Source organism: Lathyrus oleraceus, chromosome 7, assembly GCF_024323335.1.
Source record: "Lathyrus oleraceus cultivar Zhongwan6 chromosome 7, CAAS_Psat_ZW6_1.0, whole genome shotgun sequence".
In the NCBI taxonomy this organism is placed as follows: domain Eukaryota; kingdom Viridiplantae; phylum Streptophyta; class Magnoliopsida; order Fabales; family Fabaceae; genus Lathyrus; species Lathyrus oleraceus.
Genome location: NC_066585.1, coordinates 2,552,705 through 2,571,971, shown reverse-complemented (window position 1 = coordinate 2,571,971; position 19,267 = coordinate 2,552,705). Strand labels below are relative to the sequence as shown.

The window sequence follows — 19,267 nt, the reverse complement described above, 5'->3', positions numbered from 1 at the left end:
TTGCCAAATTTTTTGAATTGTCCGGACGAAATTGGGGTATGACAAAAGGTTGCACACAAAGAATTAAAGAACAAAGATTATAAAGCTCTCTTTATAGTTCATCAACATATTAATTTCGATAATTTTGAAAAGGTCAGTGATGTTGAATCAACGAAAGAAGCATGGGAAATTCTTGAAAAATATTTTGGAGGAGATGAGAAGGTGAAAGATGTGTGGTTACAAACTCACAAAAGAACGTATGAATCGCTTCAGATGGAAAACAATGAAAGCATAACTAAGTTTTTCACTAGGGTTACAAAATTGGTGAATCAAATCAATGTATGTGGATAAGTTTTGACATCAAGATCAGTTGTTGCAAGGATCTTGAGGTCACTAGCTCCAAAGTTGACCACGTAGTAGTAAACATAGAAGAGTCAAAAGATTTGTCAAAATTGACAAATGAGGAGCTTCAAGGAACGATTGAATCTCATGAACAAAGAATGACTGAAAGATCTGTAGGAAATTCGAAGAGTGATGTGACTTTGCATGCATAATCAACAAGAGAAAAGAACGGAAAAAGGAAGTGGCTCGACAACAAAGGTAGATGAGGCTACAACAATTTGACTAGTCTAAATCAACAAGAAGAAGGGTTTCACTAGGTACATGAAATGATAACAGAATTATCATTTTTTATTTGGTCTTCTTATGCTTCCATCATCATCCACGTTTCTCCACTTCTCAAATGAGAATGATATGGACTTTTGATCAATTTAGAATACATATAACAGTCAAATTCAGGTGATGGTTGTTCTGAACCAGTTATTTTGTTTATTCCTTTTATAAGAATGTGCTTTCACAGGGTCACTACTCTTTCTTATTATTGGTTGATGTAACTTTTCTGGTTACCAGTCAACTTCGATGTTAAGAGGGAAACCCAACCTACACAATTACACAGTTGTTGATTCTGATCATGATATAGGTCACTTCTATGGTACAAAAACCAATTTTTTCATTTTATCAGAGAAAATAAACTGCTTGAAGTTTTCAATGCTTATCACAAGTCTGGAGGGGGACTACTACACGGATTATTTTCTTATTAGTGCATTTGTGCTCACCCCACTCACTAATTAACCTTAAATATTGGTTTTTCCAGGACTTTCAACCATTGTTTATCTTGTTTCCCTTAAAGATCTCACGAACTCTCCATTTAGAGGTGTTGATGAGATCAACCAAGGTTTGTTATTGTTTGAAGTAATTTTTTTCTTAATTAATTGCATTCAACACTCAAAAGATCTTCTTTGACTCTATTTTTTTGATCCAATAAATGAAAGGAAGATGTTTAAGCAATTAGTGAGAGCGTCAAATAAGCCAAATACACCACAGTGAGTACCAACTAATGTGCTCAGTTCCCTCATAATGTGAGAGTGACCATTAATCTTATGTAGGTGTTTCTTACTTACCCCAAAGTTGTTACCAGATCTGCAATATAACTGAGGCGTGCCATATATTGAATATAATGAATGGTCCTTGTATTGAGCAACCTTCAAAGGGTAATCTATCATACCAACAAAAACTATATTTATCCTCTCTTTAACTGTTGATATTTTTCACATTACATTTTTTCTTTTGATAATGATTAGTCTGGACTACTGGTGATCCATGGAGTATTATCACCAGACATGTTGGAGAGATCATGTGTCAAACTCCATGGTATTGCAATGGGGATTCATAGCATTTGTTTAGCATTTTGTATAGTTTTCTGGAAGAAAAAAAACAAAGTTTGCATTGGAGGGAACTTGTTTTTTTCCCTTTATTAATTATATTGGATATACCTAACAATGTAAATATACCTTTTTTTTTTGTTACTGTAATGATGATGATTAATAAATATTCCTTGTATTGCTTGTACAACGGTAAGGTTTTAAGGCATCTTATTTAATTTTGTATTTACTCAATCATAGTAAAATATAAAATAAACCAATATAAGCACTTTAAGCTGAATTAAAAATAAAAATAAAAATCAAATGCAGCAAACAAGGAAATAAGAATTTTTTGGGGTTACTAAATTTTTTTGAGTTATTTTATATTGAATGAATCTTTTTATACTGGTTTTCATACAAATTAATAATCACTATTATTTGGCTATCACAAAAATAAAATGCATTAAAGGGATTTAGCAAATTCTTCAAATTATTTTTCTCTTTTTCTAATATTTCCAATGCATTTATATATTTATGTAATGCAAATGATCATTTTATATCAATTCCCTTCTCTCTTTTAAATTTTCTCTCAAACAATGTCAAAAACTCACCTCCCTATTCCTATTCTATATAAAGCCTCGTGATGTTAGCTAGATGATTATCACATTGGTAAGATTTTATCATGTTATTGATTTATTTTATTTTTATGGCATATCAGGTTAAATCAAAGAAAGTTACTATATGTTTCAACACTCGCGCTGGGTAAACACCCTCTTATAAACTCTAGTGGTACAATAGGAGCTAATTATTTTAAAATTATAAAATAAAAATATATTTATTTGTTGGGATAAAGATGGAAGGATTGGGAAAAAGGGATTGAATTTCATGACTTGTACTCATTTTCTCTCTCTTTAGTCCACATTAATTTCTTCTACTTTTGTTTGATTTTTGTGCAACTCTCAGTTTAGGAGAGAAACTAGGATAAACTCTATGTGTTGATTTGTTTATTGCTTATGAACTTTATTATTATTCTGTTGCCATTAACATTCTGATATCAGACTCAGAACTTGTTCAGATTCTGAAGTTGTTCATCATACTATGGGAAGTTGCTGTAATGATCATTGTATAATTGTGGGTAATACTTTTCTATGCGATTTGGGTGACCTGAGATCAAAATCAGAGCTTTTGAAGTGCTCCCATGGCAGAAAACGCAGTTCTGCATTTTGCACAATAGTGATGGGTTTCACCACCATGACGAGCTGACCATCACCGCACTAAGAGAGTTAACGATCATAAGTCAGCTGGCAGGCCGATTGTCATGGCCTCCAGAGAAGACGACCTTGTTGGACGTCACTTGTGTGACAGGTGTGTGAGAAAGGGGATGACAGAAACGTCATGATAGGAGAGGTTAACCTTCAAAACCTGGTTGACTGGTTTTGGGCCGCCGACTCGAATTTTTGATTTGTATCTGATTCATGCGTCTATTGATTGTTGTTTTGTTGTGTGTGATGAGTTGATGGATAAACTTGATATGCTTTAGGAATTATGTAAACACTTTGTGAATGTATAAGCAGGTGTTGTTGAATGCTTGTATGATTTGGTATTGGTGAGCTATAATTGCATATCCTACTTGTTATATTGATATGGCGGCCTTATTGGCAATGTATGCGTTTCGAAGGGGAATCAATGATGTTTATTACATTTGTATATGTTGTTGGATTTCATGCATCATTGTGTATGAATTTAGGTCCAGTTTTGTGTTACTGGTTCAGAAGGGGGAACAGTGATGAGTCACTGATTCATAAAGGGGGATCACTGACGAGTCTTGATTAAGAAGGGGGAATCAGTGACATTCATGGTCCGAAGGGGGACCATCAGTGAGTGAACTAAATTATTAACATATCTCTGATGTCCAAACTAGTACCATATGCATAAATAGTCGAGGAGTTGATGCATTACATACATACCCGCTTTGCGATCGAGTTATTGTTATAATTAGTGCACTGTTCTGAATGATATTCATGAATTGGTGATTGTTTGATTGTGCTCGGTTGAGATATGAGTAAATTGTTGTTATGAATAATTCATACATTGATAATTGTTATGGATGATGTTACCCTTGCTATCTTTTGTACCGCTAATATATTTTGAATGTATTCTCACCTTTGTGTGCTTTGTTTGTGGTGTTATGTACTCTCTTGAAGTACAAATAATCAAGTAGAATAGTAGTTGTTGTTTGAGCTAGAGGATGACGTTGATGCCTCTTCATTTATTTACTGTTTTTCCGTGTTATTTAGTTTCGTTGAAGCTCTGACTTGTAACACTGGAACGATAATATTTGTTAATCATTTTATGTTTTCAAAATTGAGTTATTTAATTATATGAAGTACTTATTTTATTGAGAGAACTAAAATATGATTATTAATTGAGTTCTGCTTCTCTTTTCTATTGTTATGTTGATGAAATGGTATAATTGCTCTTTACTATTATTATTGAGAAATTATATATATATATATATATATATATATATATATATATATATATATATATATATATATATATATATATATATATATATATATATATATATATATATTCGGGATTTTATGCTATTATATGAGCTTCTGCTTAAGGGGGAACATTGTGGATAAACTCGCATTTGAGGGAAAGTGTTGGGAAAAAAGCAAGTGAGTTAAGAACTTTGAAAAATAAAATGTGGGAAATTCACATATTAATTAAAAAAAATGAAGACTTGAGTATTTATAAGTGAGAGAATCCACACATCTATCCTCTTAAGATTTTGTGTGAGTATATGGTGTGTCTCATACAAAGTGTGTTTCTTTGAGAAATAACTCAAAAGAGTATAAAAATACTCCCTCATATTGCAAAATTGACAAATTATACATTTCAAAACATGTTAAGTTTGATAAAAACCTGTTCCTTTTCAAACCAATTCATAATTACATAATCGAAACATGCCATAATAGATTATAAGATGACATTTTTGTTTCACATTATGCATTTCACACTTCTAGTCAAGATGAGCCATAAAGTCCAACTTAACTGACGTCATTAACAAATAAATTATCAAATTCTTAAAACAATCCCAATAAAACTCAAGAAGCTCTTATCTTATCTACCCTTGAAACCTCTAAAGATTCTTCATCATCAAGGCATCCTAAGGTAGTTACTAATCAAAATTCTAATCATGATTCAAAACAACCAACACCAACTCTTGTCAAATATCCAACTATAAATGAACACAACATCAATACAAGAGTCAAATATGAGACTTTTCAAACCAAATAGTTATTTCCGCAACATAAAATCTCAATTCTAAACTAAAATGTATCAATTCAACCGTCAACTCACCTCACTAGAAGAAAGTTATAGAAGATGAATACAATAAACTCTTACAGGTACCAACAAACACTAGTTTGTAAACTTCAAAAGTCTCTTTAAGGCTTCAAACAAACTCCACTTTTTCTCATAAAATCAAGTGTTTAGTAAAAAAAATGATATATCACTATTTACTATAATCACTTCAACCAATGCCTTGTACATTCTTGTCTTTGTTGATGATGTTATTGTCAGAAGTAACTCATATTCAAACATAGATACTCTAATTCATTATCTCCATAGTCATTTTCCTCTAAAAGATGTGGATAATTTTCATTATTTTCTTGGTATTCATGTCCAACAACTCTCCTCCAACTCTCTTTCCTAACTCCAAGCAAATATACTATTGAACTTCTAAATTTTGATGATCTTTTACTTTACATAACAATTATTGGTGGTCTTCGGTATGTTAGCCTAAAATGTTCAGTTATCAAAGTTTGTCAATTCATGCATTTAAAGGACTGAATATGCAATTGATCGGATGGAAATCGGTGTGATCTAATCAATTCAATGGTCAAACCGGTGAATTTGTTTGAACAGAAGAGTTGCACCTTTTTACTAACACATGATAAAAAAATTGAGACAATATCTCCTCCTTCTTGTCTCAATTTAAAATATGAAACTTTCAAAAATTTAAAAATCAATCTTTCAAACATCAATCCATTTCAAAATCTTCACTCTCGTAATTAATCTTCTTCATTATAACAAGACTAGTTCTTTTAATTTAATTTTGTTATTATTGTTGCCTTTCATTTGCATTATTATCATTGTGATTCAATTTTAAATTTGCATTATTATCATTGTGATTCAAATTTAAATTTTTAATGTAATATTTTTCACTTTGCATTTAGCATTTGCCACTTGATTTGAATGATTTTGTTAAAGTTTATGATTTATTATTTTATTTTTGTTTAATGTTAAACTTGTATTTTAAATGATTTTGGATAAAAAATATGATTATGTATTGTTATAATTTTATGTTACCATCCGTCTATTAGAAAATAAATCATCTTTACTAATATATAAATTTAATTCTTTTTTTTTCAGTTCTTGAATTTGATTCACATGTCTATTAAAAATTTATTTAGATTTTATAGATTTTTTTTTGTTGAAGATTTATTTTTTTAGTTGAAGATTTTATTATCACAATTTTGTGTTAATTAATTTTTATTTTATTTTTATATTGAATTAATATCACTGCAGATCGACCCGACCGATAACCCAATTTTCTATATGAATTTTAAACATCGATCATAACAACTAGATCAATTGATATAGTATATACTACCTCTGTATTTTATTATAAGTTATTTTTGAAAAATATTATATATCATAATATAAGTTATTTTATAATATCAATAAATTATTAATGTTATTTTTTTGTTATATCCTTAAATATTTATTATTTTTTTTCTTTTTAATTATGTCAATTTATCTTTTCAATACTATTAATAAAAGACAATTTTATAAAATAATTCATAATTTTTCCTTTTTATATCATAATTGTTACATTTCTTAACACGTGTAAAAAATATAAAACGATTTGTAATAAAAAACGGACGGAGTATATAGTATGTGACTCACCGGCAATTCAATTCAATACAATGAAAATATTCTGTATTCATTCATTAGCAAATAAGTCACATTTAATAATTAACTTACAAACACTTTTATTAGGACAATAGCAACAAAAATATATATAATTAAAAGTCAATATATTATAAAAAATAAATTCAACAATAATATATTTTAATATTATATTTAGTTTTAATTCAAATCAAATCAAATTTTCATGTTAAAAGTATTCATGCTAAATCCATACATAATTCTAAACAAATAATTTTCATGTCAGAAAGTATTCATGCTAAATCCATTCAGAATTCCTATTTAAAGAAACAAATAATTTTGGAACTAACATTTTTCAAACAAAGAAAGTAATTTTTTTATATATATTTTCAAATAAATAAACAACTCTAAGTATGCATTTTTTTTATGTTTAAAAAAATCAAACCAATTATTTATATACATTAGTTTAAAATGCATTATTAAACAGAATGACAACCAAAATTCTAAAAAATAATATAGGATGGATAAATTATATATTAACTATTTAATTGTGACAATAAACATAATTTAAAAATATATTATCATAACTAAGAAAATAGAATCGAAGTGTAATATTATTAAAATTTATAATTTCATCCTCATCATCACTTGTAACTTATAATTGCAATGACACTCAATTTCATTCTCCAATCCATTGGTTATTCATCTTTATAAATTGAATGATATTTTATATTTGCGTGGTGTATAAGTGATGTGCATCAAGAAATTCTCTTGTGAATAAAGTTTTCTTTAAATTTTGAAAAATAATATGTGTCAAATTATCATAAGAACACACATGTAAGATAAGAATTGGTTGAAACCCGATAAGAAATATGTGAACAAAAATCCGCATGAAGCCAAGTATATGTATCCTAGTAAAATCTCTTCACTCAATCTCTCAATCTCTGATCCTTATCCAACTCTCCATAGATATCATCCCAAAGCCCCTCAACACAGAAAAACAAAGCAACCATCATCATAACTAGGGAAGAAGAAAAAATGGCAACAATAAGTGGTCTAAGTCTCTCAAACCCTAGGCTTCTCTTCAACTCACCGGGATTTCCACAAACCATCAAGATCTCCTCAGCATCGCCACTCTCGACACGCCAAACCTTAACCGGATCGGGTAGGATGAAGATAGTTCAACCTGTTCGTGCTGCACCAGAACAAATATCGAAGAAGGTGGAGGAAAGCATAAAGAGCGCGCAAGAGACGTGTGCTGATGATCCGGTTAGTGGAGAATGCGTAGCGGCGTGGGATGAGGTGGAGGAACTCAGCGCGGCGGCGAGTCATGCAAGGGATAGGAAGAAGGAGTCTGACCCGTTGGAGGATTACTGTAAGGATAACCCGGAGACTGATGAGTGCAAAACTTATGATAACTGAGAGAGTGTAAAAGTGAAACTGTTGCTTTATATGATGAGTATGATGAACATGATGAGATTTGAGATTGTGTGTGTAACTTTATGCATGTTTATGTTAGCATCATAGGTTATATAGCATATTAGAAGATAAATGTAATTTAAATTAAGAGATTTCTGCAACAGTGCTTTTACTTGATTTTTATGAACTTTGTTATGATAAGGGGATTGGATCCAGTAAGAACAAATTAGTGTCGTGGCTTATAGAGAGTCCAAACACGATGATAAGGAGTATGTGCTGTTGAAGATCTTCACACGTTTAAGTTTATATTTTTGTAATAGAATTGATGATTTTGCTTATCAATGAAATGTAGCAAGAGTGGGAAGCCTGTTCTTGAATTCGGGGTTTTATCTGAATTTGTTACTGAAACTTACTGTCTTCAACTGCTGAGATTATAATGATTGTTATGATTATATTTAAGATCAAAATTTAGTTTTTTCTATTGCATCAGTATCCATATAATTGATGCTAAACAATTTAAAGTGAAATTCACTTTATTGTGAATTTTCTGTATGAGTGGCGGGTGATGATTTCAAATGATTTCAACTTAAGCCATATAAATTCTGAGGTGGCGAGATGTTACAAAATACACGGTTTTTACGGTGAAATCAAATTACTTACGATTTAATGTGCAATTGAAAGTGTCACATATGCATATAAAAAACTTTGGAAATCTGATATGGGATTCCATCAAACTGTTTGGTTGGAATTTTTTTATCAAATCGACTACCAAGGAGAGAATTTTTGAACTAGAGGAATTTCTTTAGATCCAAATAACTCTGTGTATGTGTTTGTGAAGCATTTGTTGAGACAGTACAACTTTTGTTTTTTCAGTGTCATTTATCTAAGTCAATGTGAGCCTACTTGACCAACTGGACCGGCAGCATAACCGTGCAAGGCGAAAACAGTGCTACATATTTTCTTGAATACAATAGCTTTAGTGTCTTATACTATGAGTAGTGATATGCTCAGAAATTGCCAATGGAATATAACTAATATGATGACATAATGCAACTGAGGTTTTGATTAATTATCTTTTTGGAGCGTAAATTTGGATCGAAAGTGAAATAGTGATGCAATGATGGTGCAATAGTGACATGCACAAAGAGAAACAATCATGTATTCTGCTTCGCACGACGATAATGTCACTACTAACTCCTTTCTCGAACTTCAAGCAACTAGTGCACCACCTAGCATAAACATATGGATTTTCGACCCTCAACATCACTACACTAACTTGAGTCGGTGTATCCCACTAGTTTGCATTCTTTTCCTTCATCGGCTGCAGGAAAAAAATGTCATAGTCGAGAGTTCCTTTTAGATATCTTAGTATCCTCTTCGCCACTGCTATATGTGATACCTTTGACTTCTGCATGAACCTACTCATCGTACCTACACTGTATGCTAAGTCAGGCCTTGTGTGACAAAGGTATCGAAGTGATCCAATAAGTCTTCTATATTGGGTTGCATCGACATCATCTTCATCTGAATCTTTTAACAGTTGTAATCTGGGCTCAACTGGAGTTGAAGTTGGGTTGCAATCTTGCATCTCAAATCTCTTGAGTATTTCGCCTGCATACCTTCTTTGATGCATCATCAAACCTCTACCACTCTTGTAGAATTCGATGCCAAAGAAATATGAAATGTCACCCAGATCTGACATTTCGAATTCCTTGTTGAGATCACCTTTGAAGTCTTTGATCTCCTTCTTGCAGCTACCTGTTATCAATAAGTCATCGACATAGAGACATAGTATAAGCAATTCACTCTTGCTTCTTCTTACATATACTCCATATTTAGTTGTGCACTTCACAAATTCCTTATCCTTTAGAAAACCATCTATTTTCTTGTTCCAAGCTCTTGGAGCTTGTTTAAGTCCGTACATGGCTTTATGCAGCCTGTACACCTTTCTTTCTTTGCCTTGTTTCACAAACCCAACTGATTGTGCAACATAAACTTATTCTTCTAAGGGGCCATTCAGGAATGCACATTTCACATCTACCTGACACATCTTTCAGTTGTTCATGTTTACTAGACCAACAACCAAGTTGATTGTTTCGATTCTAGCAACAGGTGCAAAAACTTCGTCGAAGTCGATTCCTTCTTTTTGAAGAAATCCTTTCGCCACAAGTCTCACCTTGTGTCGAGTCACTTCTCCTCTGGGACTCAACTTCACCTTGTATACCCACTTCACATCAATTGCCTTCTTTTCTTGGGGCAATTCGACAATTGACCAAGTGTTGTTGACTTCAGTTCTTCGTTCGTTGCTTTCATCCACTTCGAATCTTTCAATGCCTCAGCTGCATTGACTGGTTCGACATCTGCGTAGAAAGCATAGTGTACCATCTCACCTTTTTCATTAACCACATCATCTGATGTAATCACACATTCTTGCAACTTTGCATGCATGTGTCTTGTTCTTTGAGGTCTGCTTGGGTCAGCTTCACCTCTGACTTCTTGTCGAACTTCTCTTTCAACTTCACTAGCTAGCTCATCACATAAGATTCTCACTGAATCCTTCTTAAGATTCTCAGTCCAATCCCATTCCTTAAGCTCATCTATGATTACGTCCCTGTTGATCACTACTTTCTTGCTCACTAGGTCGAACAACTTGTATCATCCGGTTGAATGATATCCTAGGATCATCTGACTCAACTTGTCATCAAGTTTTCTTCTCAACTAATCTGGCACATATCTATATGTTATAGATCCAAGCACCTTCAGATGACTAAAGTTAAGCTTGACACCAGACCAACATTCTTCTGGCGTGATTCCTTCTAGCTTCTTCGTCGAACATATGTTCATGATATATGTTGCAGTAGACACAACTTCTCTCCATAATTATTTGGATAGATGCTTGCCTTTCAATAACTTCTCACCATATTCATGATGGTTCTATTCTTCCTTTTTGCGAATCCATTCTGTTGTGGAGTGTAGAGTGGTACCACCTCATGCACAATCCCTTCTTTCACACATAATGCGTCGAAGTCTTCCGACACATATTCTCCACCACCATCAGTCCTCATAATCTTGACTTTTCGATTGCTCTGTCTTTCGATCATAAATTTAAACTTGGCAAATACCTCGATCACTTCACTTTTCTTCTTGATCAGGTAAGCCCACAGTTTTCGACTTAAATCATCTAAGAATGTAACAAAGTATATGTTACCTCCAATCGAGTCCACCTGGATAAGACCACATACATTAGAGTATATGACTTCAAGAATTGCCTTCGACCTGCTTCTTGCATCCTTACTGAAGTTGTTATTGTGCTGCTTTACCTACACACTTCATTTGGAATATCGATTTCTGGTAATCTTGAAACCATATTTTTTGTCTTCAACTCTCTGATGTCTTTGAAATTAAGATAGTCAAGCCTATAATGCCATATCCATTCATCTCTGTTGGCTGATGTTGCAAGGCACTTATGCCTCATCACATTTAGCTCAATCTTGAAGGTTCTATTATGAGACATTGGAGCCTTCAAGATCAACCTTCAATTTGAGTCGAGAACTCTAATAATCTTGTCTTTGATCGATACCTTGTAATTCTTTTCGACTAATTGCCATATGCTGAGCAAATTGCTCTTCATGCCTGGTATGTATAACACATTTGAAATTATTGACCTCTTGCCATCTTTCCTCATAATCAGAGCATCACCAACACCTTCAGCTGCTAGAGTGTTGTCATTTGTAAATTTCACCATGTTCTTCATTGAGGGATTTATGTTGACAAATCAATCTTTCCTTCCAGACATGTTTGATGAGCATCATGAGTCCAAGTACCACTGGTCCTTGAATCTCTCTTCACCTTTCGTTGTAACCATCATCGACATATCTTCTTCTTCATGTTTTGCCAACTTTGCATAAGTTTCTTAATTCTTTTACTTTTATGGACAATCACTAGAATAATGACCATACTTCTGACAATTGTAATAATGTATGTGACTCTTGTCTGAATTTCGACCATCACCTCTTCCTCTACCTTCAGCACCACCTTTTTGGTTGCCTTGGTTCCAAGGTTTTCTCTTATTCGACCAGTTTCCTTCTTGCTGATTTTGGTCAGTCGAATTGTTGTAGCCTCCTTTGCCTTTATTGTCATTCCAACTTCCTTTGTCTTTCCTTTCTTTTGTTGATTGCGCCTGTAAAGCCATATCACTCTTCGACTTTCCTGCAGCTCTTTCAGCCATTCTTTGTTCATGAGATTCAAGCATCCCTTGAAGCTCTTCTTTTGTCAATTTTGACAAGTCTTTTGATTCTTCTATGGCTACTACCACATGGTCGAACTTTGAAGCCAACGACCTCAAGATCTTTCCAACAACGGATCTTAATGTCAACACTTCTCCATACACCTTGATTTGATTCACCATTTTCGTAACCTTAGGAAGAAATCAATTATGTTTTCACTGTCTTCCATCTGAAGCAATTCGTACGTCCTTTTGTGAGTTTGTAACCTCACCTCTTTCATCTTCTCTACGCCTTCAAACGACTTTTTTCATAATTTCCCATGCTTCTTTCGTTGACTCTACATCACTACCATTTTCAAAGTTATCTGCATCAACACATTGATGGATTATAAAGAGAGATTTATAATCATTCTTCTTCAATTCTTTATGTGCAACTTTTTCTTGATTTATCGCATTTTCTGCAAATGTTATTACTTCTTCCTTCACAAGATCCCAAAGGTCTTGATAATAGAACCCAACATTTATCTATTTTCACCAATTCTTATAATTGTTGTTCTTGAGAATTAGAAGATTTGCTGAAAAGTATCTGTTTGGATGATTCATTGTCATTGTGACTTTCTTTCCACGAATCGCTTAAACCGGAGTTCTTGATACCAGATGTTGGAAATCCATCAATCAATCTTGATGAATAATATTGTCATCACCCACACAATGACAATAAAAGAAAAGAACAAAGGAGAAAGAAAGAAAGAAAGAAAGAACGTTGGAGAAGAAGAGTATTTTCTGCAGAGTTTCTCTCTGCTCATAATCTGTGGAAAAAATTCTTATTCACTTTGCAACAGCAAAATTCTGTGAATATAATATCATGAATACTACATTACAAGAATAATGGTTACTCTTTCTATTCATAAATTTAGGTTAGCTTGCTCCTCAAGGCAAAACCCAAACCTATAAAAGCTCAGAATAGTCAACACTACTAAAAATAGGCTTAAGTCGAAATCATGTATGAAACAACATGCTTTGACACTTTGACACACTAATACAATTCAACATACCCAAGTTCAAAACTTCAAAAGGATTTGCACCAGATATCTCTTCTGCTTCTATTATGGCGACAAGTAGTAATGAATGGACACACCTGCAAGTTATTATAAAAAACATTTTGCAAGAGCTCATAAATTATTATCAAGACTTAGTTTCCTTGGAAAAATTAACAGCAAAAATATAGTCCAGATCTGCAAAAATTACCTGCAAAAATATTAACACTTATGGTTATTATAGTCCAACTTTGCAAAAATTAACAACAAAAATATTAACAATTCATATTATAGAAAAATGAACACATAATAAGAATTCACCTTCCTTCACATACCTTGAGTTGGTTGAAAATTGAAAACTTAACTCATTTGTAAACCTGTCCGAAAATCAAATGAAATGATAAGTTTACTACATAGTAATAAAAAGTTTCAAGTAGAATACACAAAAAATAATATCTTACATTCGTGCTTGTTGATAATATGTGAATAAGTGCTTTAGAAAGTCATGATTGTCGCCATCACATATATACTATCGTGAAACCGCACATCGCTGTAAAAAACAACAAATCAAAAACATATGATTCAAATACATAATAATAACTCACCATCTTCAAGATATCATCATCATTCAAACCTACACCACTATTTCCCTCATCAACCTTTTACCACACCAACAAGAAATCAACAAACAACAATCACCATCGACAAAATAATAATAATAATAATATAACAAACCAACAAAGACAATACCATCATTATCATTTTCATTAAGTTTTAAACTTCAACTACACACAATCCTAAGCAAACAAAGAAAAATAGAATAATGTTATATAACACGTGATTCGAACCTAACAATCGGAATCTCGCAGGAACAATCTCACTACTAATTTTCTACCATTTGAAACATGGATTTGATTTTACTCGAAAAATGAAGAAGAATATCGATTTAGGTTTTTACATAGGAGGAAGAGAAGAAGAAAATAAAGAACAAGAGGAAGAAAAAGTGATTCTCGTGGTGAGAGAAAATGGAAGTGAAAAGTGATATGTGAGAAGTGAGAGAAATGATAAAAGAAATTTGAATTTGGATCTGATAAATTTGTTTGAAACCAAAGAAAATCAAATGACATAGTATAATTATAGTTGAACCATATGACATCATTGGTTGCAAAAAATAAATTTATAACACAAATTACCCTTTGGTGAGGTGACAAATTTAAAAAAATGGTAAAATTTAAAAGAAATAGCATAAGACAATTTTCCAGAACCTTTTATTTTCTTATATGTACATAAATTTTCAAAAAACAAACTTAAATTAACAAATTAAGTTCAAATTAAATTTGTGTGTTATTGGCTGGAAATTTGATATTTACCAAAATATTTTCAATCAAGTAGGTAGAATAGTATCTTCTAAAAACTTTTATGCAACAGGTCCTTTACCATTTTTTCATACTATAGTTAATAAATTAAATAAAAAACAAAAAAAAAAAGTAAAATTAAAAGAATAGTTAAATACTATTGTAAAATTAAATAAAATTAACTTTTTGTATACCTTTTCATGGAGACATGATCATGGAAATATAATAATATGCAATTATATATAGATGCAGTTATTGCACCAATGAACGAATAAAAATAAATAATTATAAGATAATTGTTGGATATTTTTTTAAATAATCAGAGGTAAAAAAAATCAAAAATAACCAATAATTAAAAAAAACCAAAATAATCATATTTATAAGAGAATGTGTCCGATGAATTGACGCATCTCCTAAACATGAAGAGAAAGCGTCAATACTACTGGCGCATGCATTGACCTTTATGAGGAGGTGTAAATATTCTTGGCGCCTAAGTGTAATTTTTGGTGCATGTGATGTCATATGGGCGTCAATGTTATTATCGCCTCCTAATGAGGAACAATGCATACGCCAATAACATTGGCGTCTCCTCATGAGGAGTTCAATGCATGCGCCAATACTATTGACGTCTCCTCTTCATGCTTAGGAGATACGTCAATTCATCTGACGCATTAGGAGATACGTCAATTCATCTGACGCATCTCTTGTAAATCTGATTATTTTAATATTTTTTTTGAATTATCGGTCATTTTCTTTTTTTTTTAAACCTAATTATTTAAAAAAAAAAAAAACCAATCACAGAGATTGATTTTCACAATTAAAAAAAAAAGAGGCCAAAAGTGACTCCCATTAACAGCAAGAAGATCTAATCAATTTCATAGCTAGAAAAAACAGAAAGCCTAATCATGCCAAATAAAATTTACAATGAAAGAAAATAAAACTATAAATAAATAAAGAAAAACAAACTAAGAATATTAAGCATCAGATCCAAAAACCGTTAAACCAGCTTGAGACAAAATCAAGCGGCGGCGCCAGCGGCGGATCGGTAACGGTAAAGTTTCCCAAAAACATGAAGAGCAGTGACGAAGCCAATGAAACAGAGACTCATTACGAGAACAACCGTTGGAGATATCTTCAATCCAGGAGCGTCGTCGGTGTAGAACCGCAGCATATTATTTCCGCCGCTGGATCCTCCCGCGGCAGAGCTGGAGCTGGTGGTGTTTCCACCTCCAAGGCGGCGACGGCGCATTCCGGCTGTAGCGGCAGCGGAGCCGCGTGGAGCCATTACACCTGGTCGTGTTGTGGCAGCGGAAGATGCGGATTGAGATGATTGAGAGGCGCTTCTCGCCATTGTAGCGTAGAAAAGAAGGAAGAATAGATCGGTGGAAAAAAGAAGAGAGAAAAAGGTAGAAATAGTAACTTGTAATGAAATGAAATGAGATGAATCAAGAAAACTTGTAACCAAATGAAATGAGACGGATCAATAAAACTTGTAATGAAATGAAATGAGATGAACCAATAAAGCAAATGATGGTTGATTAGATCAGAAAAAATAGGAGAAAATATTTAAGTAACACATAAAATTATATGCTTTTATTCTTGTTAACACAATTGTAAAATTCTAAAATTTCAAAGTAGCTCACATATGATGTACTACTTAGGAACATGTGTCATTATCTATGCCGCAGGCTTCTAAAATATGCTCTTAAGTTTTATAATAATTATAAAATTTTAGTATTTTTAAAATTATAAAATTCTATTTTTTTATTTATTTTAATTTTCATATCAAAATCTCACCTCTCATAGAATCCTAATTACTTAGGTAGGGAGTACAACATATTTAAATTTTAAAAAGATAGTGTTTAGTGAAGCTAGTAATTGTAATAAATAATAAGGCATAGATCTTAATGCTCATAGAATCTGTATTTTTTATTGATTGTAATAAATAATAAGGCATTTATGTGTTTTTTATAAAAGTAAATTTTTTACCCCTCTTTTTTAGCGATCCTAATCCAACACTTATAGCCATAGGTGGTGTGATTGTGAGGTTTTTCGACTCCATCCCTCTTTTTGACTATTAAAATATAAACAAATACTATAAATGTATAAATGTAGTAATTAGAGATATATGTAATATTAAAAAAGAAGTTAGGATATATTTGGAAGGATAATGTCAAAAATGTCTATTTTTCACCTTAAAATTTGATAAAGTTGACATGAATAAAAACACAATATCCCCTATTCATGACAATTCAAATTTTGCCATTCTTTGTTTTGGTTTAGTTACAAACAGCAAAAACGTAATTTGGCTTTTTCTTGCACGCATTTCCCATTCTTTTCTTCCTTCATGTACAAGATAGCTTTTGTGTAGCTGCACATAACATGCTACTATTTTTCACATTCTCACTCTCTTCCGTTGCTTTTTGAAGAATAGTGTCAAACCCATGATGGATGAAGAACCATTTGAAGACTATCATGGAGGTGAGACAAGATTTCATGCTATCCCATAAGGGTGATATTAAACCGACTTTAAGAACAACCCATTTTCTCAAACCTATTTTAAATACGTGTGAGAGTTGCCTTAATATTCTTAAACTATTATCTTACTCTTACAGTACTCAGTTCACTCATACATACTAACAGAGTGATTTGACGAACTTTCACATCTTTTTCCAAAGAGACTTTAACACTTTTATTAGATACCATTTGATTGTATAGGTACTTTGATCTTGAGTCCTCTGCTGATAACTTATAAAATATTTTGGCTATCATCAGAGTTGAAAGTTAATGTCATCCGTTGTTGGCACCAAAACTTCAGATATTGATCTTCATTACCTGCAAGCACATAAATCCACATTGTTTGTGGGAATCGACTTATGATTCCCGCGAATTTCCACAATCATATCTCTTTTGATTCCATCAGATCTCTCTTAACTCCATTAGATTTCTCCTAATTTAATCATATATCCTCCGATCTAAACCTCAATCGTTCTAACAGTTACATTAACATGTAAGCAAATTTGAATCTCATTTACAAAATACTCCAAATTCCTCAAATTCAAGATCACCTTAAGTATTTACCATTGATAAAATTGATTGAGATCTGTTTGAGAAGGTAGAGTATCCACCGCAAGGTTCTCTCAAATCAGCATCGCTAATTGAGAAACAGAAAAATGACAGACCAATCTTAATGTTCCAAGAACACAAGAAGGTGGATGAAACTCCTAATATGGCACTTTTATTTATCATTATTGTATATCCCGGAAAATTAGTTTGACCAACTGAGGTATAAGATCAACGAAGCCTATTTGGGTACATGAGTTCTTTGAAGTCGAGTTGGTGACAACCGAGTAAGATGAGGCTAACATGTTGTCATCTACTAACATAATCCAGTTAGAGTATCAAAATAAGCAGGACGGAGCCGATCTTATGTAAGTCGGCAATGATCTAGTTCGTACTGGTCGAATTCGATGACAAGGTTAGAATGACATTTGAAGGGTCGTATGAAATAGTTACGGAATAATACATTAAAGCAAGGAAGTTTTAATTATTGAAGAGGAAAACGTTATATAGCAATTATAGGGGTGACATACGTTATTGGCATATGTATTTATGAGGAATATGGAAGGTAGAATTGATGGAGAATTGCGGTCCAAAACGCAGCGGAAATAAAAATTTCTCCTTTAGAGATCCTTACGAATGGTCATGATCAGTGATAGAATATTTACCTTTTGTGACGGTTGAAACCTTTGGTGCAGATCTCTTGTGACGATCAAAACCTTTGATGCAAATCCACGAAGCGATCACGAACGTTGAACGATGACAACGTCTCTACTCAGTCCACACGAACGGGTTTCTTCAATCTCAGTGCTAGCTGGTACGAATGAAGGCTTTGAGTGAGAGAGAGAGACTGATAGAAAACGAAAATAATGCAACCGCAATGAATGCTTCTGCACAAGGGTTCTATTTATAGAACCACTTGTGTGGGCTTCAAGCTAAAAGCCCACTTAAGTGTATTTTGGCTCATATCTTATAATATGCCCAAAATCACTTAAGCCCATGGTACCTTACCATATTTCGTATTCTACTCAAGTACACCGTACCTTACGATGTTCTATAATTCACTTAAGGGCACCGTACCTTACGGTATTCCTTAGTTACTCTATCTCTCATCAATCCGTCCTTTGTGTGTGACCCTGTAGGTTTTCGCGACGTTGGCAATTATATTAAATCACGCGTTTAATATAATAAACAGTGAGCGGTATCTAGCAACACATCACTGCTACCCAAGACACGAAAATGTCATGTGATCTGACAAAACCATCTGTGATAATAATTATGTGTATAATTACCCTTTTGCCCTTATGTCTATATTGAACACAAGGCATAGACCGTGTCATCCTTGTCCAGTTCAATATTTGGCCCATAGACATTTATCCTGTTACGCAGGATGGGCAAATTCCATCTAGGTCACTCATGTCCCTTAGCATGCTTCGTGGAGTACCCATCAACTGTCTTTATGGTTATCCAGTTACGGACAACGTTGGATCAGCAATAAAGCACTCGACTCTACATCTAGGGTCCATA

The 19,267-nt window shown here is 32.8% G+C and overlaps 2 protein-coding genes and 1 long non-coding RNA gene across 4 annotated transcripts; 1 reads left to right on the top strand and 2 right to left on the bottom strand.

Annotated features, from left to right (window-relative positions):
- Positions 1–7,393: 7,393 nt before the first annotated feature.
- LOC127103697 (calvin cycle protein CP12-2, chloroplastic) lies at positions 7,394–8,440 on the top strand. Its single transcript, XM_051040933.1, has one exon. The coding sequence runs from the start codon at positions 7,683–7,685 to the stop codon at positions 8,064–8,066; it is 384 nt and encodes a 127-aa protein (XP_050896890.1). The 5' UTR covers positions 7,394–7,682; the 3' UTR covers positions 8,067–8,440.
- A 4,815-nt stretch (positions 8,441–13,255) lies between these two features.
- LOC127103696 (uncharacterized) lies at positions 13,256–14,404 on the bottom strand. Of its 2 annotated transcripts, XR_007794792.1 has the most exons (4): positions 14,174–14,404; positions 13,787–13,875; positions 13,661–13,702; positions 13,256–13,426 (listed from the first exon to the last, which is right to left on the bottom strand). It is a non-coding gene; the product is annotated as an uncharacterized LOC127103696 (long non-coding RNA). The 2 variants fall into 2 exon arrangements; XR_007794791.1 differs by having other exon boundaries at positions 13,787–14,404.
- Positions 14,405–15,529: 1,125 nt separating this feature from the next.
- On the bottom strand, positions 15,530–16,302 carry LOC127103695 (protein transport protein Sec61 subunit beta). The gene has a single exon (XM_051040932.1). It carries the CDS (start codon positions 16,029–16,031, stop codon positions 15,699–15,701), a length of 333 nt encoding a protein of 110 aa, XP_050896889.1. The 5' UTR covers positions 16,032–16,302; the 3' UTR covers positions 15,530–15,698.
- Between the last annotated feature and the right edge of the window lie 2,965 nt (positions 16,303–19,267).